Source organism: Suricata suricatta, chromosome 17, assembly GCF_006229205.1.
Source record: "Suricata suricatta isolate VVHF042 chromosome 17, meerkat_22Aug2017_6uvM2_HiC, whole genome shotgun sequence".
Taxonomy (NCBI): domain Eukaryota; kingdom Metazoa; phylum Chordata; class Mammalia; order Carnivora; family Herpestidae; genus Suricata; species Suricata suricatta.
In genome coordinates, this window is record NC_043716.1 from 11,632,167 (window position 1) to 11,656,750 (window position 24,584).

General features: G+C 46.8%; 1 protein-coding gene across 2 annotated transcripts in view; it reads left to right on the forward strand.

Annotated features, from left to right (window-relative positions):
- DHRS7B (dehydrogenase/reductase 7B) overlaps window positions 1-21,226 on the forward strand; it is a 62,898-nt gene extending 41,672 nt beyond the window's left edge. For both annotated transcript variants that reach the window (XM_029928563.1, XM_029928564.1), the window contains exons 3-7: window positions 1,025-1,134; window positions 13,052-13,268; window positions 13,884-13,976; window positions 17,293-17,445; window positions 20,065-21,226. In XM_029928563.1, coding sequence (XP_029784423.1) covers window positions 1,025-1,134; window positions 13,052-13,268; window positions 13,884-13,976; window positions 17,293-17,445; window positions 20,065-20,270 — 779 coding nt within the window. In that variant the 3' untranslated portion in view covers window positions 20,271-21,226. The remainder of the gene's footprint in view (window positions 1-1,024; window positions 1,135-13,051; window positions 13,269-13,883; window positions 13,977-17,292; window positions 17,446-20,064) is intronic.
- The last annotated feature ends 3,358 nt before the right edge of the window (window positions 21,227-24,584 follow it).

The following is a 24,584-nucleotide window of genomic DNA, read 5'->3' on the forward strand; positions in this document are numbered from 1 at the left end:
TGCTGCTGGGGACCCTCGGCAGCCACCGCTCCTGCGCCTCCCAAGCCTCGGCCTCTCAGCTCTTTTCTCTTCATTCTTGAGCTATCCCCGCATCCTCCTGATCAATCTTTTGGGCGTTGGATCTCTTTTCTTGCCACCAAAAGAATGCTAACAGAGGTACCTTGGTCTCATTTGATGTCCTCATCACGTGTCATCTGGAATGTTGTAGTGGGCTCAGCAGAGCCTGATCTCCACCAGCCGGAGGGAGACTGTAAACTACAGCCCCCCTTCCTGATCCTTCGCTGCTGTAGGCGCTTGGCACGCCTCAGCTCTGCACACTTGTCATCTCTCAGCCTAGCAGGGCTGACACTGCCCCAGATGTGTCTGTCCACAGCCCCTTGCGTGCTTTGCAAACTCTGCTCCCTTAGCCGTGAGCACTTTCCAGAGAAACAGCCCCTCAGGCCTCAGGACTGGGGGAGGGCCCCCCATCCCTTCTCCATAGAGTTCATTGCCCCCTCTGCTTGAATGAACCGTGTAAGTCCCCTCGTAGATATCTACCGATTGCATTGAAGTGATTTGGGAAACAGCCTTAATGGTGCCCGAATGCAGGCCTCGGCAAACCATGGCCTCACAGTAGCTGGTGCTGCGTGATCATTGAGCATGTCACTTGACCTCTCTGAGCTTCCTCAGCATTGAAAATGGGGATAACGTTCACAGGATTGTTCAGAGCTAAAGATCATTATAGGAAGTTCTGAGCATGGTACCTAACAGATCTGTCCACCAGCCCCGGCCTTCCTCCTGCCTTGTGGTGTCTGCTGTACCCCTGACCCTGAGCTCTCCTAGGGCGACAACAGAGCTCATTTATTACCAGGGACTTAACTCCTGGCTTCATGCCTGGTCCACGGCAGGGGTGAATACCCATGTGTAGAGTGTGTGAAGAAACAAATTCATAGTCTGAAACATCAGGTAAGTTTGGACTCACCCACACTGGGGAAGAATGGCATTGAATCTCCTCAGCTGTCAAGGCTCTTCCTTCCTCCCTCAGAATGCGCCAGAGTCTTCTACACTGCAGGCGCCAGGCTGGTGCTGTGCGGCCGGAACCGGCAGGCCCTGGAGGAGCTCACCAAAGAACTTGCTGCTTCTCTGACCACCAAGGTGAGCGCGGGGGTGTGCTTTCCGTGGGCACAGGTGCAGTGTGTCGTCTGCAGGCACCTGAGGAGATAGCCCGGGCTGCTGCACGTGCAGGGCAGCCACGTGGGCACTCCGTGCCCGGGGAGGCAACAGGTCCCCGTGGCCTGTGGCCTGCGGAGGGAGAACTGCCACACGGTTCGCATCCCGCTCTGCCACATACTGGCGCTGCACGTTTAGGCGGTTCCCTCTGTGAGTGCTTCCCCTCCGCCTTTACCTGACCAATCCCTAGTCATGTCTCTGTGGTGGGGGTTAGGGGAGGGTGGCCGTGACTTCTAAAATTGTAGTTGTAGAAAAATATACATAGCATAGTATTTACATGCATATAAAGATATACTTGTAAAATAGTCAATATTTTGTATTGATATTATATATATATCAAATAAAGATATACTAATAGAATATTTATGTCATATTATAATCATTTTAATCATTTATAGGCATACAACTCAGTGGCATTTAACACATTCAGAGTGTGTATAACTATCTCCACTTTCTATACTTAAAACCTTTTTATCCTCTCCAACAAAAAATTCTGTACCTATTAAACAATAATTCACTCTTCCTCCTCTCTCCCCAGTGCCTGGAAACCTCTGTTCTACTTTCTTTCTATGAATTTGCCTATTCTAGATACCTCGTATAAGTGGAAAATACAACACTTGACCTTCTGTGTCCAGCTGTTTCACTAAGCATGTCTTCAGGGTTCACCCATGTTGTCGCGTCCCTTCCGTTTCCATCCCAGTGCTCCATGTTGGAGTAATACTCCAGTGTACATATGTGCACGTTCTGTACCTGTGTACCACATTTTATTTCTCCATTAGCATGCTGATGTACACTAGGGCTGTTTCCACTTTCGGGTATGGTGAGTAATGCTGCAGTGAAGGGACCTGTTTGGGTCCCTGCTTTCAGTGTTTCTGACTCTGTATTTAAGAGCAAAATCGCTGGGTCATAGGTCGTTTTATATACAAGCTTTTGAAGAATCATCAACTGTTTTCTGCAGCAGCCGTACCATTTTACTTCCTGGTACCATCTACCAGCAGTGCACGAGGGTTTTGCTTTTGCTACATCCTTGCCAACACTTGTTATTTTCCATTTTTTATTATTTTTTAAAATTGTAACCATCCTAGGAGATGTAAAGTGGCATCTCATTGTGTTTTTGAGTTGCATTTCCCTAATATCATGTGGTGTTGAGCACCCCTTCGTGTGCTTATTGACCATTTGTCTTCTTTGGAGAAGCATTTTTCAAGTCCTTCTCCCATCATTTTTAATCAGGTTGTTTCTGTTGTTGAGTTTAGTTTTCTGTATATTCTGGATATTAATCCTTTATTAGGCCTGTGATTTGCAAAGATTTTTTTTCTCAATAGGGTTTCTTTTCACTTTCTTAACAGTATCCTTTGATGCAGAAATTTTTTAACTTAATTTAATTATTTTTAAAAGTTTATTTATTTATTTTGAGAGAGAGATTGTGAGTGCACGAGAGAGAGAGAAAGAGGGGAGGGGCAGAGAGAGGGAGATAGAGAATCACAAGCAGGCTCCACGCGCTCAGCCTGGAGCCCAATGCCTGGCTCAGTCTCGTGGTGGTGAGATCATGATCTCAGCCAAAATCAAGTCAGGTGCTTAACCGACAGCCATCCAGGTGCCCTAGAAAAGCTTTTAATTTTAGACAAACCTCAATTTATTTTTTCTTTTGTCGCCTATACTTTTGGTGTCATATCCGTGAGGTTCTTGCCAAATCTAATGTTATGAAGATTTTCCCTGGTATTTTATTCTAAGAGTTCTGTAGTTTAACACCAACATCTAGGTCTTTGATCCATTGATTTAATTTCTGTATGTGGTGTTAGGTAAGGTTCCGGCTTCATTCTCTTGCATATTCATATCTAGTTTTCCCAGCACCAGTTGTTGAAAAGATTGTTTTCTCCTGCTTCAGAGGTCTTGGCACACCTGTCAAAAATCATGACCATGAATGTGAGGGTTTATTTCTGGGCTTTGTATTCTACTTATTGGTCTCTATGTCCCTACTTAGTAGGATTTATTCCTAAGTATTTATTTCTTTTAGCTGCAATTATAAATGGATTTGCTTCCCTAATTTCCTTTTTTGATTATTCATTACTAGTGTAGAGAAACATAGCTGATTTGTGTGTGTTGACCCGGTGCCCTACAACTATGCTAAACTGATTTATATTAGCTCTAATAGCTTTCTCTGGATTTCTTGGGATTTTCTAAAAATGGAATCATGTTCATCTGTGAATAGTTTTCTTCTTCTTTCCAGTTTGGGTGCCTTTTATTTCTTTTTCTTGTGTACTTGCTCTGATTAGAACTCTAGTACTGTGTTGGATCGCTGCAGTGGGAGCAAGCATCCTTGTCTGGTTCTTGATCATAGGGGGAACACCTTCCATCTTCTGCCATTGAACATATATTAGCTATAGGTTTTGCATAAACATCCTTTATCATATTGAGGAATTTCGCTCCATTGCTGGCTTTCTGAGTTTTTATCATTAAAGGTATGTTAGATTTTGCTAGATCCCTTTTTTCCATCTACTGAGACAATCCTGTGCGGTTTTTTCCCTTTGTTCTATTAATGTGATATATTGATTGATTTTATTATGTTGAACCACCCTTGCATTCATAGGATAAAACCCACTTGTTCATGGGGAATAATCTTTTTAATATGCTGTTAAGTTTGGCTTGCTGGTGTTTTGTTGAGGAATATAACGTCTATATTTATAAGGGATATTGGTCTGTAAGTCTCTTGTGATGTTTTTATCTGAACTTCGTAGCAGAGTAATGCGGGCCTTACAGAATGAGTTAAGAAGTGTCCTCTCCTTCCTCTTCAGGTTTTTGGAAGAGTATGAGAAATATTGGTGTTAATTCTTCTTTAAAGTTTGGTGAAACTCACCAGTGAAACCATCTGGTGCATGCATACATTTCTTTGTTGGGAGGTTTTAAATTAATTGCTTTAATCTCTCTGCCTGTTTGTTTGATGTCTGCTAAGATTTTCTGTTTCTTCTCGAGTCAGGTAATTTGTGTTTCAAGGAATTTGTTCATTTCTTCCAGGTTATCTCATTTGTTGACATATGGTTGTTCATGGTATAATCATTTTATCGAGCTAAGGACCCACTTTTTTTCTATTTTTAAAAATTTTTTAAATTTTTTATTTAATTTAATTAATTTATTTATTTATTTTCCACGTATGCAAAAGCAAAGGGCTTTATTACGGGTTTAGGCTCGCCGGGGCCTAAACTCGGGCTCACAGACTTTACTGGCGTGGTGGATCCGTGCTGAGAGCCCCAAACAAAGGTGGGGTAGGGCTTTTATGAGTTCAGGAAGGGGGAGTTACAGGAAATTGTGACACAGGTACAGTGATCCAATTATTATTATACAGTATTATTGACAGGTTTATCCAATTACAACATCTAGAGCGTTAACCAATCAGGATTCTTGGGCGTATAAGTGCAATACGCCTTCATAATTCTTACTAACCTTAGCCAAATTGGTGGGCCTAGCGGCCGCTTGAGGACCCCCCATTAGAGTCTGGCAGTAAAGGAGTAGGCTCCCCTTACCTTTTGCCATGTTGAAATCCCATGCCCAGATCAGAGGCAATTAATACCAACAGAACATCCTATCAGGAACTTTTGCTGTTTCCCCAGCTTTCTGGGGCAACATTTGCCAGTCCGATGGCAAAGAGGCAGGACAGTTTATTTTACTGAACCGATGATTCCTCAGGCTTCTGCCGTGCTAGACCAGCCAGCTTCCGGGGTGTGGCTGGAGCAGGGCTGGAGATTTCTGGAGTCAGAGTCTTTTTGAGGATCAGTTCAAGCTGATTGACTGGATCTGGATCACCTCACAGGTTAAGGGTTCTTCTGAGTCGGTTCACTTAACTCCAGAGAGATACCTGAAACTTTAATAGGGGCTGACCCCCATCTTTAAATATCATTCTCACAGACTAGCAGGCCTGAGATCTAACAACAAGTATTCAAAGACACTCAGAACTAGAATAATCTTTACAGTAGTGCATTGCTGAAACATAGTTTTTCTCTCTAAAAAACCTCCATTATCAGAGATGGCCAAATCGAGACTAATGCATTGATGGAACGAGTTCAGTCTTAAAAACCTTGGCCTAATTATTTACATAAGCTCAGCAAGAATAAAGATTGTTCATAAGGACTTTATAAGGCTTGCTTCGCTGGGTCCTTTTATAAGGAATCTCCAGGTTGAACTTTTAGTAGCCACTATGGGCCAGAAGCCAAGCCAAGCACATTCCGTCAGACAGGCCTGCAATACCTGTTAAATTGGGCAAACTCCTCTTCCTGAGGCTCCCAACATATGCTGAAGTTCCTGCCCCGCCAGGAAGTGACCTTCTTTACTCACCTGGGGAGGCTGCTGGAGCTCTGTGAGCAAGGTATGCCGCCAACATCTCCACGAGGCTTTATGGCTCCAAGTTCCATAAAGTCAACCTTAGTTCCTTAAAGCTGTCAGGTCATATCTGAGTCTATGCATGACTCTCAAATAGGACATTCCAGTCAAATAACTGGTAAAATAACCAGTATTTCCAATGGTGTCCTACTATAAAATGAACAGATTCTTATTGAACTTATGCAAATAATTGTAATGGCCATGAAAGAAAGAATACTCACTGAGAGTTTTTGAATTTCAGATGGTTTAAGTAGAGAGAAAAGATAAATGCTCTAGACAAAGAAATACTTTATACATTTCTGTATGTCACAGATATCTCATGAGAAAGTCTCTTAATCTGGATAAGCAAACATTAAAGGACCAACAATATTTTTAACAAGAGTTACAAAACTATAATTTCACTTAATCCTATGTTCCTAATTCTTGTTCAGCTTGAATGTACCTTCTAGCTCTGGAAGTTTCCACCCATTTTAGTATTTATCTTAAAAGATGTTAAATACTGCATTTGTCCCAAAACTCTTTACAACTTCCCTTGAAGAAGAAACACATTTTGTGACAGAATCTAAAGATCTGACAAGAGTTCATTATGATGCACTTTGACAAAGAAATTTAGTGACACTTAACATTTTGATCACTAAAGGTGTTAAGTAATGATCTTACCCAAACATTAAAACTTTAGGGGCTTCACATATATTTGAGCAGTTGCAGCATTTACCCATACAATATAACCTATACAGCAGCTTTTAAGTAACTTGGCATCCTGAATGAAAGGGCCTAATTAGTCAAAAGACTTCTTTACCATTTGAATACTGGGAAATTTGTTAAAACCTTAGGAAATTACAAAGCATATCCTAAATAGAATCACAAATTGTTACAAATCTGAAAACTATATTTAATCAAAGTGGCAATAAAAGATCTCATTTGCCTTTGGGATCCTTTAGCAAAACCTTTTTTTAACCAGACGCACAGCAAACAGATAGTTGTACTTCGCCTTCATCCCAGTGAGGACTCACACTTTGCCTCCCTTCCTCGGAGGACTTAGACAAACAGTTGCACAGCAAACAGATGCACAGAGAGGTATACGCAAGAGTCTCCAACAGAAACGAAACCCTGCTGCTGCCACCAGCAGGATTTCTAACAGACAGACGGGGGACCCAATCTTTTCCTGTTCTCTGGGGTCCCTGCAAGCGCCGTGGGACTGGAACCCTCTCCCAAACCTTACACAAACGCGAGTGAGTGCCCTACCTACACCTGTATCTCCAACAGATGCCACACTTGCCACTCGCACGAGTGAGTGCCCTACCTACACCTGTGTCTCCAACAGATGCCCACACTTGCCACTTGCACGAATGAGTGCCCCACCTACACCTGTGTCTCCAACAGATGCCCGCACTTGCCACTTACACGAGTGAGTGCCCCACCTACACCTGTGTCTCCAACAGATGCCTGCACTTGCCATTGCACGAGTGAGTGCCCCACCTACACCTGTGTCTCCAACAGATGCCGCACTTGCCACTTACACGAATGAGTGACCTACCTACACCCGTGTCTCCAACAGATGCCGCACTTGCCATTCGTATTTCCGAGAATGTGAACAGGTAACGATGCTTGCCTGTGGAATTCAGACCTCACCCCGGACCTGAATTCCACCCTTGGTGCCGCAGGACTACTCCAACCCGCTGTCTCTTTCCTCTGTGGGTCCAAGACGTCTCCTGGCACCCACGGCCCTGAGCTTTTCCATGGCACATCCGCCTGGCTCCTTTGAGGCCCCTTAAAGAAGCACCGAACAGACCAGACAACAAAAAGACTCGGACACAGAAGGACAAGAAAATGAATACCTAATGGAGTAGGTACCCATTCGCTGCCACCAGCGAAACCCCCTGCAGGCAAACCGGCTCTCTGGCCTCCCGGTGGGGTCCTAGACCCCACTTGCCCAACCTACTATAGGTGAACTGGCTCTCCGGCCTCCTGGTAGGGTCCTAGACCCCACTCACCTAATTCAGAGTGGGTCCGAGACGTCTTTTGGCACCCATAGCCCTGAGCTTTAACACGGTGGGTCCGCCTAGCTCCTTTAGGACTCCACGGAGGTCATTTCGGCCACCTCCTGCCTAGGCCCCTCCCACAAGGGCCCACGCACACAAACAAACAGACAAACAAGACTTAGACACAGACTGACAAGAAATGAGTGCACTCACCAGCTGGCGATTAGGCCCAACGTGTCGGGGTCCCAGGAGCTCTTGAGGGGAGGATTCCCGGCCAATGCACCATATGTTGTACCCAAGATTTCTTTATCGTCCCCCAAAACAAGAAACCGCCAGGGAGACCGGGTCACGTATGCAAAAGCAAAGGGCTTTATTACGGGTTTAGGCTTGCCGGGGCTTAAACTCAGGCTCACAGACTTTACCGGCATGGTGGATCCATGCTGAGAGCCTTTTCTATTTTTTTTTAATGTTTATTTTTGAAGGAGAGGGAAACAGAATGTGAGTGGGGGAGGGGCAGAGAGAGAGGGAGACAGAATCTGAAGCAGGCTCCAGGTTCTGAGGTAGCAGTCAGCACAGAGCCCAACACGGTGTGAGCCATGACCTGAACTGAAATCAGATGCTTAACCAACTGAGCCACCCACGCTTTCATTTCTAATTTTAGTTATTTCCATCCTCTCCTTCTTTGTCTAGCTAATGGTTTTTCAATTTTGTTGATCTTTTCTAACAACCAACTTTTGCATTTATGATTTTCTTTATTTCTACACCCTATTTTTTAAAATCTCCTCTCTAATCTTTATTATTTCCTTCCTCTGCTAGCTTTGGGTCTAGTTTGCTCTGTTCTAGTTCCCTAAGGTGTACAGTCATGTTACTGATTTGAAATCTCTCCTCCTCCTTTTTAATGTAGGCAATTACAGGTATAAATTTTCCTCTTAGCACTGCTTTTTCTGCATCCCTTAGGTTTGGCTGTAGTACATTTTAATTTTCATTTATGTCTAACTATTTTCTAATTTTCCTTCTTAATTTTTATGAGTGAGTGGTTCTTTAAAGTGTGTTATTTAATTTCCACTTATTTTCCAGTTTACCTTCTGTTACTGATCTCTAGCTTCCTCAAACTGTGGTTGAAGAAGATGCTTTAAATCATAGCTGTCTTTTTAAATCTGTTGACATTTGTTTTGTGGCCCAACATACGCTCCCTCCTGGGAGGATGTTCCAGGCGTGCTTGAGAAGGATATGCATTATGCTGTTGGGTGGGATGTTCTACAGACATCTGTTAGGTACAGTTGGTTTATAATGTTGTTCAAGTCATCTGTTTTGTAACTGATCTTCTGATTGTTTGTTCTATCCATTATTGAAAGTGGAGTATTGAAATATGAAAATATTGTCTGGTTTCTCCCTTCAGTTCTGTTGATTTTTGCTTCATGTATTTTGAGTGTCAATTATTGATACATAGATATTTATAAGTGTTATGTCTTTTTGCTGTAATGAATACCTTTTTATTATTACAGGCTTACTTTATTTTATCATACTCTACCAATACGGCATATTTTACAAATTGAAGGTTTGTGACAACGCTGTGTTGATCTAGTCTATCAGTGCCATTTTTTCCCCTTTTTTAAAATTTGTTTTAATGTTTATTTATTTTTGAGAGACAGAGACAGAGCATGAGTCGGGGAGGGGCAGAAAGAGAGGGGGACACAGAATCCGAAGCAGGCTCCAGGCTCCGAGCTGTCAGGACAGAGCTTGATGCGGGGCTCAAACTGATAGACTGTGAGATCATGACCTTAGCTGAAGTCAGTGCTTAACCAACTAAGCCCCCCAGGCACCTCTATTGGTGCCATTTTTCCAACAGCATTTGGCCACTTCACATCTCTTCACATGTTGGTAATTCTCGCAATATTTCAAACTTTTTTTTATTATTATTAATTTGTTATGGTGGTCTGTGATCAGGGATTACAACTCCCTGAAAATTCAGATGATGGTTGGCCCTTTTAACAATATTTTTAAATTAAGATATGTGCATTGTGTTTTTTTAATGTTTTTATTTATTTTTGAGACAGAGAGACAGACACCATGAGCAAGGGAGGGTCAGAGAGAGAGAGGGAGACACAGAATTCGAAGACAGGCTCCAGGCTCTGAAGTACAGCACAGAGCCTTATCGCTTCTCAGCCTTTTGGCTAAGATAAAGTGTAGCACAGAGCCTGACGTGGGCCTCGAACCCACGAACCATGAGATCATGACCTGAGCCGAAATCAGACACTTAACTGACTGAGCCACCTAGGCGCCCCCATTGTTTTTTTAGACACAATGCTATTGCACACTGATAGACTGCAGTATAGCGTAAACATAACTTTTATATCCACTGGAAAACCTTTAAAAACTCATCTGATTTGTTTTACTGAGATAGTTGCTGTCAGTGTTCTGAAACCAAACCAGTATCTTTGAGGTATGCCTGCATATGATGTCCTTTCTTGTCTCTCGTAACCTTCTCTGATGTAAAGTCTGTTTTGTCTGGTATGAGTATAGCCACCCCAGTTCTCTTTCGGTGATGATTTCACATGGAATCTCCCTCTTTCATCCTTTCACTTACAAGCTAATTGTACCTTTGGATTTAAAATGAGTCTCTTAAAGACCGCATATAGTTGGATTTTTAAAAGAAATTCCAGATGTTATCTGTCTTCTGATGAGAGATTTTAAGCTATTTATATTCAAACTAATTACTATTAAGGAGGGACTTCTGCCAGGTTGCTATTTGTTTTCTGTATACTTTAGTAAAGCATTTTTTGTCCCTCATTTCCTGCATTGCTGTCTTCTTTTGTGTTTAGTTGATTTTTTTGTAGTGAAGCGTTTTTGATTTCCTTTGTATGTCCTTATGTGTATGTTTTACAGCTGTTTGTGGTCTCTGTGGGAATTAATAGCACACAGAAAGTCTATTGCAGGCTCTGTCCTTCCTCTTAATGTTATTCATGTCATAGTTTACATCTTTGTATGTTACTTGCTCATTAATAGATTAATCATAGTTTTTAAACACATTTGTGTTAAAAGTGGAGTTACAAACCAAAATTACAGTAATACTAGCTTTTACGATCGCCCATGCATTTACTTTCCAGGAAATCTTTCTTTCTTCGTATAGTTTTGAATTATACTGTCAAGCTTTCTTTCATTCCAAACCTGAAGGACTCCCTTTAGCATTTCTTGCAGAGCAGGTCTAGTGGTAACTAACTCCTTCAGCTTTTGTTCATTTGTGAATCTTAATTTCTCCTTCATTTTTGAAGGGTAGTTGTGCCAGATACAGAATTCTTGGTTGGCAGGTTTTTTTTTTCTCAGCCCTTTTAATATATCAACCCATTGTCTTCTAGCCTCCAAGGTTTCTGATGAGAAATAATAAGCTGATTATTGTATTAAGAATTCCTTTTATGTGAGAAGTAGTTCTCTCTTGCTGTTTTCAGGATTCGCTTTTTGTCTTTTGACAGTTTGATTATAATGTTTCAGGTGGGCCTCCCTCTGAATTTATCCAACTCAGTGTTGAGCTTCTCTGATGTGTAGATTCATATCTTTCATTAAGTTTGGGAAGTTTTCAGCAATTACCTCTCCCTCCCCCCCCAGTTTTATGCCTTTATTTGACAATCAGCGGTTGTTTGTCATCCATATTAATGGTCTGTTGATTTTTAGAAGTGGTGACAGGTACATAGGTGACCAACGTAGAGAGCATGTTTGTGAATTTTCATCCTCATTATGTTTTCTTAACATCCACAAATGATTATGGTATGGAACATTCCTTATTTCTTTGATCCAGATAGCTTTCTGAGCCTGGTGTCAACATGCACATGTGGAGTTCACAGCTCCTTCATGGGAAATTTCTGCATCTCTTTGAGTGCCCAAGGGGCTTCTTGGAACCCACTCCATGGATGGGCTTGTGAATGTTGATGATGTGTTCTTGGGTCCCTACCTCACTGGTGGCAGAATGGCCATTCTTGGCACCATTCTTTGTGGGAGCCATTCAGCCAGGCCCTTCAGCAATTATTTCTTCAGATATTCTGTCCTCCCTCTCTCTCTTTTCTCCTTCTCAGATTTCCACAATGTGTTTATTGGTCCACTTGATAGTGTCCCACAGATCCCATAGGTACCATTTACTTTTCCTTCTTCTTTTTCTTTTCTCAGAGTTCAGTTCTCAGAGTCAGTCATTTCAGGTGTCCTCTCTTAAGTTTCACTGGCTTTCTCTTCTCTGTGCTCAAATCTGCTTTTGAACTTGTAGTGTATTTTCCATTTCTGTCATTGTACTTTTGAGCTCCAGAATTTTTTTATAATTTCTGTTTCTTTACTGATCATCTCATTTTGTTTATATGTCAATTTTCTGCCTTTTTCTCTGTCTTTGTTTAGTACTTTGAGGTTCTTTTAAGATATTAACTTTAAAATCTTTGTCTAGGAAGTTCATTGTCAGGTGTCTTTTCTGGAGATTTATTTATATTTTTGAATATCAGAATAATAAGTGTAACTCCTTTAAACCTATCAGAAACCATTTTATCCAGCGGTGGTTTAAATAATTCAACTTGCATCCACACTGCACTTCAGTGATCAGAACGGCAATCCACCATCAGAACACAATCCTAATTTTTAGGAGACAAGGTCCTTATTGCCCTCCTTGGCTTCCCTGGGCCACACCAGAAATGTGGGTTGCCTTTCCTACAGCGGCCTGCCAAAGGGATGGGGGGCGGGGGGAGGAATGGAAAGCTACCACCAAGCAGATGGTTATAATTGACCAAAATTATTTATAATTTGCCAACCAAGCACTGCCCTGGAAGCTGCAAGCATCAGATAGACCAGAAAGTTCCAAATTGTCATCCCAGAGGGTTTCTGCTAGTACAGTGTCCAGGGGGAAAGACAGACACCTAACGCTTCCTGTTCTGCCGTCTTCCCTGATTTCATATCCCTACTTCTTTTGTCCCTTGTTAAACTCACTTCCATTGGGAAGCCCTGTAAGGTAGACTGCTTGATTGTTCATTTCTCTGGCATCCTGTACTTCTTCGTGAGGCTCTCTACAACTACAGAATCTGCCTGTCTTCCTCACTGACAGTATGCTTCTAGAAGACAGGACCTATGTTTGTCTTGCTTTTTGCCGTGTCCCCAGTGTCTGGCACATGGAAGATATATTTTTAAAACTGTTTCACGAACAGATGAACTAAAGTGACTTCCCCTGAGAAGGGGGGGTCTCTGTGGAGATGTGACGGCACCGGTCGGCACCTGCTGGCGCAGGGCAGGAAGGGGAGTCTGGCTCTAGTAGTCCTCTTCGGTTCAGGGGAAAGGCTGCCCAGCTCCGGTGTGAGCACTGTAGGCAAGATTCTCCAGGCCACATTTCTTTGGAAGACAGGTGGTGGAGCCTGTGTCATGTCATGCCCTGTGGGCCACTCCCCGCACTCTGAAAAGCAGGGACATGTGTGGTTCACATGCCTGTCACTCTGAAGGTGCATTTGGTTTCTGTCGTGTTTGACCAGGTGCAGACACACAAGCCTTACACGGTGGCGTTTGACCTCGCAGACCCTGGGGCCATAGTTGCGGCCACGGCTGAGATCCTGCAGTGCTTCGGCTCCGTGGACGTGCTCATCAACAACGCCGGCATCAGCTATCGTGGTGCCATCGTGGACACGACCACGGACGTGGATAAGAAAGTCATGGAGACCAACTATTTTGGCCCAGTTGCTCTAACAAAAGGTAATAGTCCTGAAGTGAAAGAAAAAAGAGCACTGATATGTTGGCATTCTTTTTACTTTACTTGGTTCCTTTTTAGCTAAATGTGGCCCGTGTCCATCTATTCCACCCGGGAATAGGCGTTGTCATTGGAGCTTGGGTGTCAGTTTTCTCCAGGCTTTCACTTGCATTTTCTTTATCTGCTTTATAGCCTTAAATCAAGATGTTCTCCCCAGTGACAGCTTTAGTTCTACCGCATTGCCCCCATTTCCTCTTCATGGTGTTTGGAAACCCATGCAGAATGGGGATATTTTTGTCCAGCCATGGGTATGCCTCAAGGGGAGAGGCTCTGCCTAGAAAGGGGGACTGAGCTTACTGTTCCTGGTGATCAGGTTTTGGTCTGCCTCCCTCCTTGCTTCCTTCTCAGTCCTCCGGGGGCCTCCTCACTCCTGCTGGCAGTCTGCTGGGCACAGGAGACCCGAGAGTCCCAAGCAGGCGTGGTGCTCCCCACTGAGAAGCCTTCCCTGTTCGCCTCCCTGGCTCTGACTACATAGAATAAGCCAGGTCACCTCCTGTCCGTGGTAGCTGCGGTGACCGGAAGAAAAGTCCTGCCCTAAAGCCTCTGCTCTCCTTCCTCAGCACTCCTGCCCTCCATGATCAAAAGGCGACAAGGCCACATTGTCGCCATCAGCAGCATCCAGGGCAAAATCAGCATTCCTTTCCGATCGGCATGTGAGTATTTCCTTCTCTCTCTCTCTCACGTGCTCTTCTGTAGTGTTTTCTCATGAATAGAAAAATAACATATCGAGTGTGCAGAACTCAGACACTAGAGAAGTACTCCGTACAGAGTGTGGAGGGAATTGACCAGAATGTGCTCTGAGCAGAAGCCTGGCTTCAGACCCCAGCTCCCGTCCTTACCACTTCCCCCACTGCATGACCTGTGTGAATGTCCCCAGTGTAACCCCAGTCTGCATCCGCAGAAGGGTGACAGGGCCAGTCCTGCCGGAAGGGGCCGCTGGGAAGATTGAGTTCCGCTAGGAGCCCGGGGAGAGAGTGCTGGAGCGGCGCCGGGCAGAGGACCGTGCCCACGTTTGCCACCATCTCGTTATCGGTGGGCACCGTCCTCACAGGCGCACTTCCACTTGGTCGCTTTGCGGCACATGCCTCCAACTTTATTCATGTGATCAAACTCGTGGTTAAGCATACAAAAATGGAATCACCCTGTACACACTGTTCTGTGGTTGTTTATTCCACCTGACGACGCAGTGTTAATTCATTGAATAGATAAGACGGCTATTGAGCCCTTTTCCTGGACGTGTGAGGATCATGTTCCCTCAGTTCTTGACCAGTAGTGGTGATGTGCTACACCTTAAATACTGACGTCTCTGGGCGCTTGTGGGCGGGTTTCAGTAAGATAAATTCCAAAAAGTGGAAATAATAAGTAGGACCAGAAAATTAAAACTGCCACACTGACTTCCAGTTCACACACTCGCCTCCACCTACAAGCGACCGGGCCAGAATTTTGAGACATCACTTCACTCTGCTGTCTGCGTCACATTGTACTGACAGGCAGACAGCGCCTGGTTCTGTTTTGTTAAAAGATTTTAAAGGTAATTTCACGGACCGCCCCAGAAACTCCTCCTCTGCTCGGCGCTGTGCAGCCAGTGCTGACCTCATCCGCTCTCACCTCCGAGCGCGGCCCCTGCCTGGCGCAGCCGCCTCCTTGGCGGCAAGAGGAGGGAAAGCAGAGCCGGGTGAGCACTTTGCAAGGACGGGACCAGACACCCAGCCGGATGGCCTCCGAAGCGGAGCTGTGACAAAGACATCCTCCTCTCCAGATACGAACGCCTGCGCTGCCCTGTGGTCCTAGTTGCATGTCCTTAGGCAAGTAACTTAAGTTCCCTGACCCTCCGTCTCCTTGCTTGTGAAGAGACCGATGGCTCCCACACGCACTTCACGAGACCGTGGTAAACATGAACGGAGACACCTGGAGTCAGAGCCCGTAGTGAACTGTGGGGTGCTCCGTCCGTGTTTGTCTGTGGCTATTTCCCTGTTCACCAGCGTTCGACTCTGACCGCACAGGACAGCTCTCTCCGATAGCTCTAACGGCTCAGGAGGACGTGTAATCACAAATGATGAAGCAAATGAGGCAAAATGTTAGTAATAGATAAATCAGGTTAAAGGATATACAGTATTCTTGGTACTAAATTACTTTCAAACTTTACCTTGATTTAATCTCCCTTTAGTTTGTTCTCCACCTGACCTGTGGCCCCAGTGGGTCCCACAGAATTGGTCTGCGGGCTTCATATAAAACACCCAGGCTGAGTGGCGGTGCGCCTGGGCATGTTGGCTAATCCTGGCGAGCAGCAATCTTCTTGACTGTAAAATGGAAGAGCAGCTTTCCCCGCCTCCCACTGCTGCTGGGACCATCTGGGTGGTGAGCTGAGCCTGTGCCCTGCAGGCCGGAGGGGCTCACTGTTGACAGCCCTGATGATGGTGCTAAGCCAGCCTGGCCTGCGACTCTGCGAGACCGGTCATCAGGGTGCAGCTTTCTGTGTGGGGACCCCCCCGGGGTGACTCTTCTCGGTTCTTGGGCCTGGGCCACACCCCTGGATCACAGCTCTCTCCATCCACCTGCCTGCAAACTCCTCATCCAGCCCCCAGCAGCTTGGCCCAAACCAAGGGCGCTGGCCTGAGAAAGGCACCGCAGTGAGTTCCGCCGCTGTAGTCTGCCACGTGCCTTGCCAGTCAGGACACTTCCTTGCTGTTTCTCTTGCTGTGGACATGCTGTGTGCTTCCCGAGAATGTCATTGTCGGGTCACAGCGTCCCCCCCCACTTAGAGTGCCTTTCACCACATTGTGGAGCCACGGCTGAACAGCAGCTGTGGCTCGATTTCTCCCAAGTGGAGCAAGATGATGGCTCTTCCAGGCGAAGAGCTGGTTCTTGGAAGGTTATCAAACAAAATACAGAACAGAGCTAAGCATGGATTTTCTACACACTCCCGTGCGTGCAAGGATGCTCACTGGCGGCTCTGTTCCAGTGACGAGACCTGGACACAGTGCGTGAAGTGCCACTGAGGGGGCTGGCTCTGTGGTCTGGTGGCCATGGAGAGCACGGCGGGCCTGCACGCCTGCCACAGACACTGTCTGCTCTGTGTCACCAGGGGGAGATGGCTACTGGCAGGAACAGTAGGAACAGGAGAGCTCACTTCTGTTAAAAAAAAAAAAATTAACTTATGTGTAAAATCACATTTGTGTATATAGAGTACCTAAAATGTACATGCTGAGAAGCCGTTAGCATAGGTGACCTCTGGAGGATGGAATTGGAAGACGAAAGGAAGACTTTCACTCTTCTATCCTCTGTCCTACTTGAATGTTTTGCTCATTAGGCATTAGGTTGTGTTATATATATATTATCCTCTTAGTATTAGAATCATTTCAGACTTAGGGAAGAGTTGCAGGAACAGTACAAACTCCCGTGTCGCCTTCATATGGATCCCGTTGTTAACGGTTGACCACATTTGCTTTATCATATTCTGTGTGTGTTGCGTGTATGCACGTATGTGTGTACATAAGATTTAGAATTTTTTTCCTAAACCATTTGGATTTTTTTTAACATTTATTCATTTTTTGAGAGACAGAGAGAGGCAGCGTGAGCAGGGGAGGGACAGAGAGAGAAGGCGACACAGAATCTGAAGCAGGCTCCAGGCTCTGAGCAGTCAGCACAGAGCCTGACGCAGGGCTCAAACTCATGAACTGTGAGATTAGGACCTGAGCCAAAGTCGTACACTCAACCGACTGAGCCACCCAGGCACCCCTTTCCTGAACCATTTGAAAGAGGGTTGGAGACCTGTTGCTCCTTTACTCCTACACAGTTCAGGGTATTTCCTAAGAACATGGATGCACTGCACTTCCCTAAATTAGGAAGTGAACACTGCTGTAATACTGTAATCTTAAGTTGTAATACTAGTTTTTAAATAAAGGCCAATGAATGGGAATGTTCCAGACCCCCTCCCTCACCTGTGTCTCTGGCCATAAACCTTTGCAGATGCAGCCTCCAAACATGCGACCCAGGCATTCTTTGACTGTCTTCGTGCCGAGATGGAACAGTATGAGATCGAGGTGACCGTCATCAGCCCTGGCTACATCCAAACCAACCTCTCTATAAACGCCGTCACTGCTGATGGGTCCAAATATGGAGGTGAGGCCCTGGCTTCTCTTTCCTTCCATGGAGAGCTGTTGGCTGGCCGTAGTGAGATGACTGCCTGATGATTCTTTGGTTATTTTCATTTGGAATATAGTGTTTTTGAGTTTATTTATTTATTTTGTGAGAGAGAGAATGAGTAGGGGAAGGGCAGAGAGGGCGAGAGAGAATCCCAAATAGGCTCCATGCTGTCAGCACAGAGCCCGACGCAGGGCTCCATACCATGAACCATGAGATCATGACTTGAACCTAAACCGAGAGTGGGGCGCTTAACTTCCTAAACCACCCAGGTGCCCCTGGAAAAATGTATATTTAAAATTTTTTTAATGGTCATTTATTTTTGAGAGAGAAACAAAGTGTGAGCAGGGGAGGGGCAGAGAGAGAGGGAGACACAGAATCTGAAGCAGGCTCCAGGCTCTGAGCTGTCAGCGCAGAGCCCAAGGTGGGGCTCAAACTCAGGAACCTCGAGATCATGACTTGAGCCAAAGTCGGTTGCTCAACTGATGGAGCCACCCAGGTCCCCTGGAATGTAACTTTTAAAACTAAAATACTTGAAAAAAAACAAAAAACACCTAAAATACTTGATGTATGGGTCTTGGTTATATATGTTGAATAATTGTCATTTACCACCAGCCTTCCTTAGCCTGAGCCTCACCATTGCAGTGTGGTAACAGGGTCCCTGTTGGCCAGGACTCAGTCCTTTAAAGGACTTTGAGGGCCAAGCTAAAACGCTGCCAGACTTCCTGCTAATCCATCCTCAGTGAATTAAAGTAAAAGTAAAGTGGATTAATATCATGGAAAGTATGGGTTGCTTCACCCAAAAGATTCCCCACTCAGTGTGCTTGAGAAATGACTGATTTCAAGATACTCAAAGGAAGGAGCACAGTCTTCTGGGGTGATGCTGGGGCACCGGTCTCAGAATCGCCATCTTGCTTCGGCCAAAGACAGTGAGCTGACCTGCAGTCACCACTAGTGGGCTGGACGGCCTGGCCCCCGCACGCAGGCTCGGGCCAGACTCCCGGGCCAGGTGACCCATGCTGCCAGGGCTGTGGGAACTGACTTGCTTTCCCACACCTGCATGGGTCCTGCGCACCTCTTAAGTACTGACCTGCCGTGTCCTGCCTCCCTGGATGTGACCCCTTGGGCCTGTGCTGTGGTGCCCACCAGGGGCCTCCCGCTCCTGTGCCCCGCCCCAGCCAGACCTGAGCTCCCTTTAGTGAGCGCTCACTCAGCAAGTCAGCAGGAACCACATAGAAGCATAGATCTAGAGAGGTTCATCCTTATATCTTGAACAGGCTTTTTTTAAAGAAAATGTTTATTTTTGAGAGAAGAGAGAGCAGGCAAAGCAGGGGAGGGGCGGGGGGTTGACAGAGGATCTGAAGGGGCTCCTCACTGACAGCAGAGAGCCCCCAATCCAGTGCCCGAACTTGCAAATTGTAAGATCTTGACCTGAGCCAAAGTCGCCCCTAGAGGAATCTTACCCAACTGAGCCGCCCAGGCGCCCCTAGAGAGATCTTTTCTTCTTTTTAATGTGAAGCTCTTTTCTCTTTTCCTTTTTTTTTTTTTAAGTTTATTTATCTTGAGGGAGAGGAAGAGAGTGCGCGCGCATGTGCACGCGCACGTGAGCAGGGGAGAGGCAGAGAGAGAAGAGGACAGAGGATCTGAACCGGGCTCCAGGCTGACAGACAGCAGAAAGCCTGATGCAGGACTCGATCTCATGAACCGCGAGATCATGGCCTGAGCCGAAGTCAGATGCTTAAGCAACTAAGCCTCCCAGTCACCCCTAGAAAAATCTTTGTTAAAACCTTCCCTCCATGGCATTTAAAAATAAGCAACAATCAGAAAGCAATTCTGTGGTAACAAAAACAGAATGAGAACAGGTATCAGTGAGGAAGCGCACTAGTGGCCTCTCCTCTCTGCCTGCCAACCGGTTCTACATGGCCGGCAGAATTGTCACATTACTGGGAAAGAAGGACCATCAGTTGGTGTTCACCAGCCTAACACCTCCTAAACCCCCTGCAGCTGTCTCTAACACCTAGAACAAACCAAGGATTTCTTCCTGTTCTTTATCCAGTTGCCACATGATGTGGGGAACTGGGATGTCTCTTCCTGATTTACTTCCTCTCAGTCCGGCCAGCTTGCCGTGCACGAGAGAGGTCACAGCCTCCTCCCATCCCCCATCCGGCAAACCTCAGGCCGAGCTACCCAAGACAAATCAGTGCTGCAGCACCCTTAGTTGCGTGTTCCAGTAGACAGCAGTTCCCAAGGTAGGGAATTGGCGTGTGTGAGTGCTCTTGGAGACCCCACCTGAGCTGGCCTTTGGCCTTTGTCATGAGCCACCAGTTCTAAGCACTCATGGGGTCACCCATCTACTTCATTCCCACGTCTCACCACAGTCCCCTTTTCCCGCTCACACATACTGAGCTGCAGATGGCTTCCTCATTTCTTCGGAGTCCAGAATACGCAGGGATGGTGGCAAAACGCTTGCCTCCCAACAGACTGTGGCAAAGGCTTCATGATGGGAAATTCAGCAAACCCAGCTGACATCGGTTCACGTCAGCTCAAGTCGTGCTGAGAGACTTCTGCTTCTAAGTTCATGTGTTTCTTTTATTTTAGTTACGGACAAGACCACGGCCCAAGGCCGCAGCCCTGTGGAGGTGGCCCGAGATGTTCTGGATGCGGTGGGGAAGAAAAAGAAGGATGTGATCCTGGCCGACCTGTTGCCTTCCTTGGCCATTTATCTGCGAACTCTGGCTCCTGAGCTCTTCTTCAGCCTCATGGCGTCCAGGGCCAGAAAGGAGCGGAAATCCAAGAACTCCTAGTCGCGCGTCCACGCTGGGAGAGGGAAGCGGCCCCCCGCCTGGTGCAGCTGCTCAGTGGGGGGTGGCTGGGTTTGTTGAGACTTTACTGGATGTCTGTCTTACAGGTGGGAAAGATGGAGCATACGCTTGTCCTGAAGATCCCTGGCTAGGCCTCTGTTAATAGAATGAAAACCAAAACAGGCAACAACCTTCTTCCCAGGGGTGAGGGGTAAACCTTATGGAACAAATGGGGAGCTGAATTTAAAATAAGACTGAAATAAATGAGCAATGAGTTGTAGTCCCCGAGGGCTGGAACAACCATGTCTCCTTTGAATTCCAGCCTCTGCCAGCTCCTAGAAAGTGTGTCAGGCTTGAAAATGGAAGACATCCTGACATCACCTGACCCAGTTCTCAGATTTGACTTATCTGGACCACGTACCTAATTGTTTTGGCAGAGTCACCTGCGCACTCAAGGGAAAAGGCTGTCGTAAGAAGCCATCATCCATATCCATGGCCAATGCGCTAATACGGCTTTCAGCATAACCCGAGTGATGCCGGCTTTGGTACCTAAAAGGAATTTTCCGGTTTCCCAGTGAACTCTCACCTGATGCCCTGTAGACCAGGTCCCACTCCAAGCACAAGACAAATCTGTTAAGGAAACAGCAGGCAAAAGGGAGAGGAAAACCCCTCATGGTCCCATGTATCCTCTAGGAAAGAAGACTCAAAAGCCTGGTCCGGTGGGGAGGGATTCTAAAGTGGCAGCTGGTTGCTGGAGAGAACAGTCATTTGCTAGCTGTGCCTGTTGGACGCCTGTTCCACCTTGCTGGTTTCTTAAAAATACACGGTTGAAGTTCAGCAAGTGAGTCAACTTCATATGTAAAGTCAAGGATGAAAGTTTTCCTATTACTGAGGCTGACCGTGGAAATTGGGGTGGATTGTATGGCTTTCCCAACTTGGAATAAAAATCTTGCACATCATATTGGCATCTTGCATTGTTTCCCAACTCTGGTCCTACGGAGCATGTATTTTGAAAGCTATCCCTGAAACAAAAATGGCCGAAGCCACAGCCTATGGTTAGTGTTTGAGGCCGTCAAGTCTCCCGGGAGCAGGGCCCCTGGTTGAAATGTGGATATAGGCACACGGGTTGGCTCTTCATCTTCCAAATAAACCGTCTGCCTCCCTCCTGACATGGAGGGGAAAGACCTTACTCTTCACATCAGGGCTGCCAGAGCCAGGGAGGAGCTGGACCCAAGGCACCAGTAACAGCCACTCCAAAGCCTAGCGTGACACTGAATTAAATGGCCAAGTGCATAGCAGGTGCTCAGGAAAAGGCAGTGACAAAGAAAGCTGTTCCTCTAAATGGGAATGAGAGAGCATCTCTCTTTCGACACTTGTTGATAGGAACTTTCAACAGGGCCCATATCCGGTGCTGCCCTCTTCTCTCTGAGAAACAACGGGCAGCACCCGGAGGCCGGCGTGGGCTCCCCGCGGAGGAGCACACGGTTAGCAGCCACACCGTCCGTCATCAGAAGACGGCGTCTAACGCACTGTGGAGGTGGTTGCTTTGGGGGCCACTGTGACAGTGGCTGGGAGCCCCCCAGCCCCTGACTGGGGTGCAGGCGGGCAGACGTGTGGGGTCTCAACCTAGACATGACACTTGAGCTAAAGCCCAAACCACTGGATGTATATTTACTGCACATTTTTGAAAAATCAATTCACTTTCTAAAACTTACTTTAGAAACTTTATATTTTACCATATGAACAGTGAATAATGTAACACAAACAACCATTAAATCTAGCTGGATCTGGCTGTCTGCCAGAGGCTGAGGCCCGGCCACTCTTGAGGAGGTTGGCAAGATCGCAGAGGTATTGAAGATGCGCTCTCCGGCCTTAGAAACTACGAAGAGGGCTAAAAGGGCCAGCAACTCGGGGCTCTTTGAAGTCCGTATGTGGCCCAGCAAGCCGTGTTGGGGGCCTGTGGAGTTGGGCGCAGCTCCCTGGACAGAGCACTGCCTGGTAGAGATAGGGCTTGCGGTCTTGACTGGGATGGCGGCCTCAGCCCTTCCCTGGGGGCCAGGACCCCACCTTGGCATCTTTTTTAATTTATTTTAAAATTTAGATCTAAGTTAGCTAGCATATAGTGTACTAGCGATTTCAGGAATAGAATCTAGGGGTTCATCATTTGCATATAACACCCAGTCCTCCTCCCACCAAGTGCCCTCCTTATCACCCGTCACTCATTTAGCCCATGCCCCCACCCAACACGCGGCCGGCAACCCTGAGTTTCTTCTCTGTATTTAAGAGTCTTGTCTCCTCTGTTTTCATATTATTTTTTTCTTCCCTATGTTCATCTAGATTGTTGCAAATGGCAAGATTTCATTCTTTTTTAATCCCTGAGTATATTCCATTGAATATATGTACCACATCTTTATCCATTCATCAATGGACACTTGGGCTCTATCCATACTTTGGCTATTGTCGATAGTGCTGCTATAAACATTGAGGTGCATGTGCCCCTTTGAATCGGCACTCCTGTGTCCTTTGGATAAATTCCTAGCAGTGCAATTGCTGGGCCATAGGGTGGTTCTATTTTTAATTTGTTGAGGAAGCTCTGTACTGTTTTCCAGAGTGGCTGCACTGGTTTGCATTCCCACAGGCAGTGCAAAAGGGTTCCTCTTTATCCACATCCTCGCCAACATCTTTTGTTGCTTGAGTTGTTCACTTTAGCCACTTGACAGGGGTGAGGTGGTATCTCACTGTGGTTTTGATTTGTATTTCCCTGATGATGTCACTCTTGCTTTCAGACCAGTGTCTGAATACGAACTTCTGCCGGCAGGGGCAGGGGAGGGAGTGCTGTTCCAGTTTCTCCTTTCTGTCCTCAAAGCTGGTTCTCCCCTCTCTTTCATCCCGGGACTGGGGGGTATGGTTGAAAAGCTCAATGCTGGATTGCTTCTGCTCGCAGATGGAGTTCAAAGGCACTTTCCACTTTGCTCTTTAGGTCTCCTGGTGTTTCACTGGTCTGAAGGCAGAAGCAGGCGAGCCTGTGTTTCGTGCCCCAATCAGAGCATGGAAAGTACAACCAAGTGAGTTTCCGGACGGCAGCGCTGCACAGCTGCGCCCTGCTGACGGGCACGGCTCACGCGGGCTTAGGTGGAGGGGTGAGCGCACAGCTGCCTGGGCGCACTGCCGGGCTCCCCGCAGGCTCCACGACGGGGCCTCCCTCCCCTTCTGCATCAGGGCCTGACAGCTGCTGAGCCAGACGTGAACACTTAGGAGGGCACTGAGAGACTGGCGAGAGGGGCCGTCAGTGAGCGCTCACCAGGGTCTGTCCCCTGCACTCTTGAGGAGTTGACCTTTACAAAGGCCCTTTGCTCTTCTCTGAAATTGGGGCGAGGCTGTGGGCAGTTCCCACAAGACTCTTGATTAGGGTAACAGCTTGAAGCGTTCACTGAAATGGCATACACAGGAATTGTGTGTGGACCTCGCCGGGAAGGGCCCAGCGACTTGGCCTTTTGTTTCTGTTGGCAGTGATTTAAAAACCGCTGTTTCCTCCAGAGCTTTGTGGCACATCACAGAGGAGCACAACCCACTTGTCAGCAACGTCCAAGTCAGAAGGTGGCAGAAACTGAGAAGCCAGCGCCCGCGGAAGCCCTTCCAGGCGCAGGTGTGATCCTGCTGCTCCCCTTCCCAGCCGACTTGGGGCGTCGCTCCCGTGGAGGCCTGGAACACGAAACGCCTGCCGTGCGCTCCCAGCAGCACCAAGTCCCCACCTGGGCCTGAGACCTGTAACTGAGGGGGCGTTTCGGAGCCCGGGCTAGTCCACCTGCCAAGAATCACTGCTGAGGGCAGCTGCAGGCAGCCTGTTTGCACTTGGCTTCTGTTCCTGGTGAAGGCGTCTGTTCCGGCGACCCCCTCCTCCCTGAAATCTGATGTGCAGGCAGAGCATGGAGCTCCCTTTCCAGTCCTGGGCCACTTATTACAGAAACACCTACGGCTGCGGCCCAGCAGGCTCGGGAGCCGGCAGGCAGACACCCAAGGGATCGCGGCCACTGTACACTTGAGACCGGTCTGTTTGTCTGGGATCGCAACCAACTTCTCGCTCCAGATGGCCAGACTGCCATGGAAACAACAGTGTGTACCCAACTCCGTTTTACCACCCAGCATTCAAATGAGTGATTAGTACCTCTAGGCCCCTTGGAGTTAAAGTTTTTCAAACTTTGTGGACAACTGGATGGTCCATTTTGAAATCTTTTAAAAGCTCTGGATCTCCCTCATAAGAAGTGGCCCAGTCACCCCCTTTGAGCTCTGGACACCTTCACATGCACCCTTTCATTA